The 12,069-nt window shown below is 38.8% G+C and overlaps 1 gene segment (V, D, J or C); it reads left to right on the forward strand.

Moving 5' to 3' along the window:
• Positions 1-484: 484 nt before the first annotated feature.
• Positions 485-975, forward strand: LOC125264003. The segment is given in 2 exon segments: positions 485-533; positions 623-975. Coding segments are annotated over 2 exon segments (387 nt in total).
• The last annotated feature ends 11,094 nt before the right edge of the window (positions 976-12,069 follow it).

Consider the following 12,069-nt stretch of genomic DNA (forward strand, 5'->3'; position numbering starts at 1 on the left):
ATCAGTGTTAGCAAGAAATTACTCAAGAAAGTACTGAATTTCTACCAATATCTGTACGGGCGAAAGTTTACAACGCTTACAGACCACCGTCTGCTGACAACAATCTTCAGTCCAACAAAAGCCTTTCCATCCATGGCTGCGGCTCTGATATAGAGAAAGACAAATACATAATTCACCTCTCTGTGTTTAAAATCACCATGAAATCAAAATTGACCATAATGTTGCAGTATTTATTATAAATGATTTTTAATGCACATCATTATTTGTTAATATTCAGCTAAGTTTTTAATGTTCACAATTATATTTGATGTTGTGATTGACAGGATGAGATGAACGAGCTCCTCCTGAACCTTCATTTAGAGCCTCATTTAAATACAGAATGAGTTCATTTGCATATTGATCAGATGCTTCAGTGCTCTGAGAGTGTTTATAGTGCTGTGAGTTTAACACTTCATCACTGACACACACAACAATCTTCATCAACATGACCTTCATCATCATCTTCATCTGGACTCTCACAGCGTTTGCTCAAGGTTTGTGGAGCACAAGTTTGATATCAATTCATTTCTTCAAGTATATTGTCAAAGTTTTGAGTTGATTTTCTTCTTGTTGTGTGTTTCAGAGTGTAGAGGACAGATCACCGTCACTCAGAGTCCCTCAATGACAGCAGCTCAACCAGGACAAACTGTGAACATCAACTGTAAAACCAGCACAGATGTGTATTATAGTAGTTCTTATGGACATTATTTAGCCTGGTACTTACAGAAACCTGGAGAAGCTCCTAAACTCCTGATTTATTATACAAAAAGCCTCCAGTCAGGAACTCCATCTAGATTCAGTGGCAGTGGATCTAACAGTGATTTCACTCTGACCATCAGTGGAGTCCAGACTGAAGATGCTGGACATTATTACTGTCAGAGTGCACATGTCATCAACAGTAACTGGGTGTTCACACAGTGATAAAGAGTCGTACAAAAACCTCCGTCAGTCAGAGTCACAGTGACTGAACTGATACTGCAGCTGCTCACACACTTTCACACACACTCAACAGTGCAGAAACACAAATATGATCTTAATATCAGCTTTGTTGAGCTTCATCTGTATTTCTTCAGATAATTAGAAATTCTTTTGATGTTATCATCATTTTTAGATCATTTCTGGTTTATTTATCCTCATTTCCACTCACTCAATATTTTAAAGTCATTGATATTTTTGATCATGTACTTTTATTATTTTTTCTTCCTAATCTTAGCTATACAGTAAAGATCTGAGGAACTGAAGCTGTTGATCACACAGCGAGAGTTTATCTGGACACTTCCCAAAACTCCTGTTATAATATAATTACAATAATCAACACTTTTCACCATTCGTTCATTTAGACAGCTGTGATAGTAAAAATGTAGTGATAGTATTCGAGAAGTTTCCACATGTAAACAATCAGAGCGCTAAAATCAGAGTGGAAATAGCCATTTATTTCTAAATTATGACAATTATTTGATGTAAAAATCATATTAACATTATAAGTGCACCTCAGGAAACATTATAAATAATAATAAATCAGTTGGTGAAGCGACTCAGACGCCTGCAGTGAAATCTGTTCATCTAGGAAACACATTCACCATGTCCTGTAAAAGCAGTCCTGACGTCTATCAGAGTTGGGATCATCAACCTCTATCCTGGTTCAGTGATAAAGAGTCAAAAACCTCCGTCAGTCAGAGTCACAGTGATTTGTGCTAGAAACACTGAATAAGTTCATTCACAAATATGAGGGCTGCAGCAGATGAGAAGATTTGAAGTCAATAACATCATTTTAGAGCTTCAGACGACTGAGAATATCGAGCACAGGTGAGATTATCAGAGATCCAAACACTGAAGGGTTCATCCTAGACCATTTGTCTGTTTAACCCCAAATTTATCTGTGTATCATCTAGATACCCTGAAGACATCAAACAAGTGATCAACAGAATTTGGGTTCATCAGATTGTTGAGAAGATATAGTTTTATAAGTGTATTGAGCCATGGCTAAATGAACTATCTTCTAAACGCTTTGACTAATTAAAATCCTTTTGATAACTTTTGTCATTAGTGTCTATAGATGACATGCAAAATTTTGTGTGAATCAGTCGAGTGGTTTAGGAGATCGAAAAAAGTTTTCGGCAACTCAAGATGGCCGACGGACTACAACATGTTGTACTAATGTTGTCCACTAGAGGGAACCACAGGAGAAGAAATCTATTTTTCAGTTTCCATCAGTTTGAATGTTTGAATCCAAAATTCACAGAACTTCATACACATGGACAACAAGACTTTCTGAGTAAACATGCCGAGTTTCAGAAAGTTTTCAGAAGTTTTTTAAATCAGTCATTTATATGAATGGGATTCAGAGATGAAGGTCATAATAACCTGTTACGGCCATTTTGTAGGTCACTATATTAGGCAGCTTGTATGTATCCTTTGGCTCAACCAATGACTTTAGGCCAGGACTACAGTACCTGTTTGTCACTTTGGGAGGCGCGATTGCATATAGTGCTATAATACATACCGTGTGTCTCAATCAGCTCCCTAGTTCAGTAGTCAGGGCACTGATCAGGGTATCAGCCACATTCACTTTCATTATATACTGATTCACGACCTAGGGAGCTAGGGAGCTGATTGAGATGCAGGGATAGTGTTTAACCGTTTAAATACACACTGGAGCCCCATCGAATAAATTCATCACTGCATTAAAGGTGCAGTATGTAATAATTTTGTCCGCTAGAGGTCGCTAGAGGCCTATTCAAAACAAAGGCGTAGCTTGATGACGGCAAGTTTGAGTGTGGAATCTTGGGACATGTGGTCTCCACCTCAACAGACAGTGCAATAGGACTTGGGAAGAAAACATGTTAATGGATGCGATTATTAACATTACTGCAGTATGAAGCAGATCAGGATCGAGTGTTGTGGGAGCTGAACGAGGAGCTGGAGCAATTGCACAACACACGCCTCACGAGCAGCGGGACTTTTATTATGCCACAATCGCCGGCGCTGCTTCCGCTTTACCATATGTATCATATGTATTGACAGCACAATTTTTATTGTGAGGTTATGATGTAAAATTATGATAACTACACTGTAGCTGCTACAGTAACTAACAAAATCTATCCAATACTGGATTTCGTAAGTGTCTGAAAAAGACAATTTTCACATGCCACCATTACATATTGCGTCATGCTATATTGCAATACAATACAGCAAATATAGTTTGACAGTAAATTATCAAATTAATTGATTACTGTTTAGTCAGATGATATGAAAACGATTACCACTTGTTCAACAAATATATACACTCGTGTACATTCAAACACAATAATTTGGCATACATAGCAAACGCGAGTTCAACGATTTGCGCGACTAGATTACATACAAAGTCAATGCAAAGACGTGATCAGACTATGGATCAGACGCGTCCTCGCGGTGATCTAGAGACGCGATGCCCCGCGTTTGGCGTGTATGCCCCATAATACTAATCGTGTTGATCGTTATAATGGCATACGTTTTCTGTAAAGATACGAATCAAAACAACTCACCCGTCGAGTAAAACACAAGCGCGATCAGCATCTCTTTCTAGGTGAAGTTTGTCGCCTGATCTCGCCCGATGAAGTTTGTTTATGTGATCATCGCGTAAACGATTGGCCCTCTGACTTGTCAATCACTGCCGTGACGTTCCTTGTGAGAGACGAGCGCGGCTGTGCGCTCCAGTAACTTTCCACACTCTACAGGCGCTGCATGCAATGTTTTTGTCAGGAGACAGGAGTAACAACTGCAGATTATGAGTTACCTGCGGTGAGTCCGACATAATGAATCCACTAACATGATACAGCGAATGCCGGTGGTAAACACTCGTGTTCCAATACGAGTGTTTACGAGTTTTGGGAGGCGTTCCTTCAAAGGAGGGGGGTTGTTCTTACGCATGCGCTCATTTCAAAAACTCAGTAACAGTCTTTGGTTTCTCAGTCGACGAAAAGATCCTCTTTAGCACCTTTAACTCATTATTATTCACCTCGTCCGTTCCTGTTCTTCAGTGTGTCTGTCTGTTCACACCGCCCTCTAGTGGCACAGTGATGTAGTGCAAGATAACATGAATAAAACTGTTGAAGGGTTTCTGTCATCAGTACAGCTGTGATCACCTGCGGTCTCGTACCTGCAGCCGAATTACAGTCGAGCTGATGATCACTAAAGCACTTTTGCTTAGATGATGATAAGTTTCATCTACATTTAATTTTCACAGTATTTTTCATATGTGGTTTGAATTGTTCTAAATTTTATGCTATTTTATGCTTTTTAAAGTTCACAATTATATTTGATGTTGTGATTGACAGGATGAGATGAACGAGCTCCTCCTGAACCTTCATTTAGAGCCTCATTTAAATACAGAATGAGTTCATTTGCATATTGATCAGATGCTTCAGTGCTCTGAGAGTGTTTATAGTGCTGTGAGTTTAACACTTCATCACTGACACACACAACAATCTTCATCAACATGACCTTCATCATCATCTTCATCTGGACTCTCACAGCGTTTGCTCAAGGTTTGTGGAGCACAAGTTTGATATCAATTCATTTCTTCAAGTATATTGTCAAAGTTTTGAGTTGATTTTCTTCTTGTTGTGTGTTTCAGAGTGTAGAGGACAGATCACCGTCACTCAGAGTCCCTCAATGACAGCAGCTCAACCAGGACAAACTGTGAACATCAACTGTAAAACCAGCACAGATGCGCTCATATGGAGCGGGAAATACTATTTCAGCTGGTACTTACAGAAACCTGGAGAAGCTCCTAAACTCCTGATTTATTATGCAAGCACCCTCCAGTCAGGAACTCCATCTAGATTCAGTGGCAGTGGATCTAACAGTGATTTCACTCTGACCATCAGTGGAGTCCAGACTGAAGATGCTGGAAATTATTACTGTCAGAGTTTTAATTGCAGAACAAATTCTGGTGGTTGTGTGAGTGATGTAACATTCACACAGTGATAAAGAGTCGTACAAAAACCTCCGTCAGTCAGAGTCACAGTGACTGAACTGATACTGCAGCTGCTCAAAGGAGGATCTGAAACAACATCATCACACAAACATCTGAAATAAAATCATCTAAATTAATCTGCCACTCTTAATAATTATAGAGATTTTGAGCTCTTATAGATTAGTCACACGTTTGAGTCAAATACACTCCATGGACACTCCATCTTGTAGGGCGTCGTTCGACAGGACTTACCAAATGACGTTACCAATATGACTAAACAAAGCTTCATTTGACCAAGGATTCATTTGCTGACACCAAAATCCCTGGGGGCACTGGATAGCTCCTAATTCCAGCTAGTCAGCATTAAGAGAAGTGGTAACGTGACTTAAGAACAGAGAATATCTGTTCTGAGGCCTTCCTGATCACATTAAATTTATAGACGCTCACAAAACCCTTTTGTATCAAACAAACAGAACAGGAAACACTAATTAAACAGACCTGAAAAGAACAACGATCCACACAGACATCCTCCTGATTAGGAGTCCGTTTTGACCCGGTCATTTGTGACTCTGGTCGCTGTTCAATGACTCTATGCTTACAGACTCAATCTTGAATCTCAAAAGGACAATTGTCGATCATTTAAAATATTAACTATATCCAGAATAACACATGCTATGATGTGATTACTAACATGTTGGAGTCAATGCATTATATGTTTGTATTCCCGTATGCATTTTCTTTCTCTTGTAATCATTGTTTTAATTAGGTCATTCTAGTAATATGTGTGTAAGAAGTGTGTCATGTTTGAGCTCTAAATACAGGATTTATAATTCTCTGTAATTCTGTGTGAATGAAACACTGAAATTCAGTATCAGGAAGATATTAAGAAACGTTATAAAGTTGTTAATAAAACAGGAGAATGTTCCACAGATATCACGCAATGTAATCAACAGACAATAGACGGGACGTGTCTAATCTCCGTAGCAACGTCTCATTGGAGGATCGCATCTGAAGGATGGAGCCAACCAGAGCCATATAGAGAGAGAGAGTTGCGACAACGGAAGTTCAAAACGCTTGATCGTCACGTGATTCGTGTAGCCTTCAGATAGTTCCAGGAAGTGCTTCGGCGGCAATTCAAAATGATAGGGTTTGAGCAGTGCCCAAGGAAGTCGACCGGAAGTTGAAGTCGGCCGGGTGCCGCCATCTTGTAGCAGAACTTCACTTGCGTTAGCATCCCCATTGACTCCCATTCATTTTGGCGTCACTTTGACAGTGAATAACTTTACATCTGAGGCGTTTAAAGACTCAATTTGTCCATTATTTATTTCTAAAGATACACGACAATGTATAAAGGGCTCCATTACCTTCTATGTTACATTATGGCCCCGTAGAAACAGTTTTTGTAAAAATAGGCTAACGATTGCGTCATAACCACTCGACTCTCTGTCGCACAGTAGAGAAATTACCGTACAGACAGGAGGAGAAGCTCGCAGGCAATCGGGGTGATTATCTTAATATGGCGTACTGGCGTTACATTTTAAAATACTATACAAAATAATTAATCAGAATAATTACTCCTGCTACTCACGCCAAAGAACTCCCCGCTCAAGCTCGCCGTCTCTGCAAGATTAACGATGGCAGTTTGCACGCACAGCTACTAGAAGATTTACATCTGTCAGACAGGTTGCGGACGTCATCAAGCTTAGTTTGAGTCTGCGCGTCAGAAACGGAAGTGCTAAAAATCGCTAAAAATGGGCTTCACTTCTCTCAATTGAGTTCCAATGGGGTCGCTGTGTCCATTTCTTTTACTGTCTATGGGTTTGAGAGATAGAACCGTGATTTTTGGTAATTTATAGTCAATAAATACATTGGTTTTCAATATTTATATAATACACCGACATGTGAATGTAGTATGTGTATGTAGTTACAGCAATTTTGTTTTTAAAAGATAAAAACCTGCTAATATTTGAGGATTAGTGTTGTCAACCAGCGTTGCCTGCCTTGTTAATATATTTCTGGCTAACATTACCTTGTTTAAAGATCGCGTTGCAGTTGTTTTTAAGTATTTTTATGTTTTTTTAACTTGTATGTTAGTTAAGGGCAATCATGTCATGTTCACTATGGTTTCACAGGAGACCTGCAGGTGACAGGTGATTGTCTTAAAAAGCCCATTGCAAATAAGTGAAATGTAAAATTTTATTAAGTGAAATTTAATTAATCTTAATGTTAACAATTCTTATGCACCCCATTCACTTATTACTATATACATTCATACACAATATATTCAATTCTTAAATAAAACATGATTATACACACATTGACTTTTGCACTGATTTAGTGCAATGGATTTATACATTTATAATAAACTGCATGTCAAGCATTTCGTCTGTCCTTTCCTACATGTTCTTGTAGTCTCCCCGCTATGGTTTGCAGTGTTGCATGAGGATGATCCAGTCACTCAGAGAAAGCAGTATGAATGCATGGTTTCCCCACTGACACGGAAAGGAGAAAGTTATGTTCTAGTCAGTAGGAGCAATCTAAATAGAACTAAAGATTGTGCGCCAAGTTGTGTGTTAATCATATACAGGTGTATCTGCCCTTTTTCACAAAAAACAACACTGGGAACTTTTATGTTTATTAAAGGTTTATTAAAAATAAGGAGCAAGGAAAAGCTTGCAAAATCCAAGGAGCAGAGACTGGCGGTGACAGCATCATTGCATGGAGTCTTCAGGATCTGAATCCCCTTTGTGCTTGTATTGAAAGCAAGATAAAAGGAAACAAAATGGGAGAAATTAAATACAGTAGTAGTATACAGTTTTGGTATTTAGTATGATTTCCCATTTAGCCTAGTGTGTATATATATATATATATATATATATAATTTTTTTTTTTGTGCTGCTTTTAAGCATTGTTTTTTTTAATCTCACTTATAAACTTCCCTCTCCCCATCAATCCAAAAACATAATATACAGTCACATAATAGACAGTCAACAGAATCAACACATTCTCGAATATATATTCTAAAATAAGGATTTTTTTTCTTTATTCCCTGGTGAAAAAATACTATAGTAATTTATAGTAAATACCATAGTGTTTTTGAACCATACTATAGTAAAGTACTTGAATTAATTTGTTGTGGTAATTCTATAGTTGCTGTGATAATATAACAACTATAGTAATATAAACAAATTACGTTACCCAATACTGTACTAAGTTTTCTACAACTTTAGGGTATATTATAGGCCTACTACAATATACACTACAGTATACTGTAGTAAAAAACTGAAGCATATACAGTAATTATTACAGTTTATCAGTTCACTATATTGCAGTATGCTGTAGCATTCATTAACAACGTGTTGTAAATACTATAATATAGTATACTACAATTTACTATAGTATGGTTCAAAAACACTATACTATTTACTATAGTATTTTTTCATCTGGGTTGTACATTTAATAAGGAATAAGGATATTCTCATTTTACCACTTTCACCCACCACAAGCCCCAAAGTTATATTTAACCCCGTTTAGAATCCTTTTTCTCTAATTACACAACGATGAATAAATTGTTTTAATCTATATCTAATCTACTATCTGATAACATCCCCTGGAACTATTTATTTAGTGAGCAATATCAGCTAGCATGCTTTAATACACAAGTTAATTTGATTCAGATGTACTGATACCATAGACGTTGGAACAGGGGGGCCGCCCCCCTCCACCCCCCCCCCAACCCTTTTCTCCACCCCTCTAGGGGTCAGCCAGCTGTTTCTTTCGTTCAGTGGCTTGATATTACCGGTATGAATTTTCATGTTCCAAAATGTGAAAATAAAACAGCTCGCCCTCGTTCATTTCAGGGGTTCTATTTAATTACCATTTGTGCATTTCATTCATTGTGCCTTGACACCAGTTCAAAACTGAGTCCCAAAAGTCCGCGTAAGAAGCATAAAGCTTCGTTTACACTGCACGCGTGTGCGTTGCATTACGGCTCCGGCAAGGTTTTGTTCCGTCTTCTGAGCGGTGTCAACTCACACCAGAAGCATTTCAGAAGCGAAGCGGCTGAATTCCCGATACCACGAGATTTGCATGTCTGACGTTTTTTTCATTGATTTTTTTCGTGTTTTTAATGGCTAAATTGTTATATTTTGTCCGGTTTTATTGTGTTTATTGCTATGCCATACTTTATTTTGCTGTAGACATACAGATGAAGTTAATACACTTAAAATTCCAGTTATGGACAACAAAAACAAAGAAATTTCAAGTTTTTCAACTTCGAATCTCTTGTCGTCAGTTTCTGGCATCGTAGTGATGCGAAATATGACCAGGAGTTTACTCAGGGTGATTATTTTGACTTTATTTTGTATTTGAGCTGCGCGTCTTTGACGCGGCGTCCGTCAAAAATAGGCGAGGCGCCTATCTTTAGCGAAGTGGCGCGGCGAGCTTCTGGGACGCTTCTCAAACGCACCGCGGCGCGGCTGGTGTAAACACGAGCATTGACTAGAGTGGCCGCGAATCAGCTCCGGCAGCCGCGTCGCAGCCGTAACGGTCCGTGTACGTTTTGATAGTTTGTTTTCCAATTTGAAATGAAATACGCAGAAACGAGAAAACCGTCGTTTCCCGTTTTTTCGTTTGTTAAAAAAAACGGAAAAACGAGATTTTGACTCGATTTTCGTTTTTTTCGGGTCACGGATAGAAAACGGAAACACGACTTCAAAACTCGTTTTCCACATGTGGGCGGTCATTACACGCCCCTTTCAGCCGATTGGTCAATCAAATCTGAGCCAGTGACGTCATCTTCAGTTCGTTCAACAAAATAACAGTCCTCTGCCGCTATATCAGTAGATGTCATAAATCGGCTTTCTTCTGTGCAACCTAACGCGTATTTCACAGAAATATGTTTGCACAGATAAAAAAAAAGTTTAAAAAAACCTACAGTCAATTTAATTAAGTCTGTTTTTAAGCTGTTTTTTGTAAATGCCTCTACATCTGTTACCAAGCGCATGACATCCTTTGGGCTACTACCACCGATCAATAGGCTATACATAATGACAGACTATTAGCTATCTATTATAGATCAGTGGCTACTGCACTCATTTTTTTTCTTATTTTAATGTTTTGTTTACATTTTATACATTTAAATTCAATCATTTAGCAGACGCATTCCTTGCAGTAGACTATGCAGTCATATTAGAAAATAGTCTATCCACTAGGTGGCAACACCTAATAACGGTATCACCATCGGGGGGCTTTTTAGTTTTCCTTAGCTTATAAATGGCCATACAGATTTTATCTCTTAAATTAAGCACTTTTATTAACACAGTGAACATTACTATTATATGTCACAGTTTACTTGCTATCCTCACTTTTTCTGTCTTTCCTTCGCTTTTGAATGAATTAGCTATAAATGGCCCTGAACATTTTACTTTCAATTTCGATTTAACGGCTATTGGCGATTCTGCGTCAATTGCTTCAGTGGACAACAGCAAAACAAAAACTCTCGTATATTAAACATGGAAGTTTTATTATCTTTGTAATTATTTTATTATCTTTTATCATCTTTGTAATTATTTTATTTTGTAAATATTCGTGGCTTAAACAGCGGGAAAATTTACTGTATGCAGTTCTGTGGATGTTTTGAAAAACGTAAACTAAACGAAAATTATTGTTGCCTTGTCAATATAATTTCTGTTTTTCCTCCTGACTTTCAACTGACGCGATCATCGTTTCATTAACCGACAAGATTAGGCTATATTAAATTATAATTAAACGAAATTTGATAAATGTCTGTGAATCATTAAAAAATTCCAGGGGTTTAGTTTTAGCCTACATAAACAAATACCAGAATAAACAACAGAACATGAGGGTTCATCATCATCACGCACCTGCAGCGCTTCTGTGAACGGAGAACAAAGGATTCAATTATATAAAAGGAATAAATAGCCTATGTCTATGCGCGAAATTTATTTCATATAAGTAATTAACATTACCAAAATGAAAGCGCCTCAAGCACACACAACAGCAGTTTTAGTAACTTGACACCACAGCATGTTAACTGTCAAAATATATACATTCAACCAAATATATAAAAAGTTATAGGCCTACTGCTTATTTTAAGTAGTCTGTGTAGGCTACAATAAAAGCGTTTAAATAATAAATATAGTTTAGCCTCCAAATCGTGAATATTGAAACATTTGGTTCCCTTTCGAAGGGAACTCAACTCTGCGTTGCCACGCTTTGGGGAACCGTCACGTGACCCAGGTGTCGAAAGCACTATCCAACAACTCCAATTGCTATTGGCCGGCGACAGCCTATGACGTCATATGGCGCGACCCGGATGTATAAAGGGACCACCTGGAGAGACAGTCACTATCTTTTTCGTCTTTCGGTCCTGTTCTGTCTGATTGCATCTATAACCAACTCCGGGAGGGTTTTTAATATATGCCTTACAAACGTTCATAAATGTGTTTATCTGTGTCCCAGGAAAAATTTGACACTTGATATACATATTTTTCTGGGCGTTTTCTGTCTGGAGAGGAGCACGCATACACAGTGCTTGAGGGCACTGCTGTATGTTTGTCTGTGTTTACGCTGTTCTCGTTTGTCACTCTTCCCGAGGGAAGAGCTGTCTGCATCATTGCCTGTTGGTTCCGGGCCCTGTTTGTGCTGAGGCTTAACGGTGGCTGCAATCATAGGGCTCGCAGATGAGCTCGTTGGGAAGTTTGAGAAAGTTTTATTCTCTCTAACTTCCCCGGGGCGGGCGAGAACGAGTGGATGACGATGACGTTCGTGTTTGACGTCATCGCGTCCGGCGGCGAGCGCTCCTCTGGCGGGTGTATGCGAGCTGCTGTGTGTTTGGGACGCACTTCTCGGCGGGCTGCAGCTGCCGGGAGAGCGCATTAGGAAAGGGGCCGCGCGCGGACGGCTCGACGAGCGGTTCCTTTCTGTCTATTAATACGGCAGCTTCCATACTTTCCATTCCTTCGTTTGATCTCCGTGTTTGAGATCGGGAAGGCATGGAAAAACCCCTAGCCATTCAGTTTTGTATCTGAACCCAGACAGGCGGGAGG

Source organism: Megalobrama amblycephala, linkage group LG3, assembly GCF_018812025.1.
Source record: "Megalobrama amblycephala isolate DHTTF-2021 linkage group LG3, ASM1881202v1, whole genome shotgun sequence".
In the NCBI taxonomy this organism is placed as follows: Eukaryota; Metazoa; Chordata; class Actinopteri; order Cypriniformes; family Xenocyprididae; genus Megalobrama; species Megalobrama amblycephala.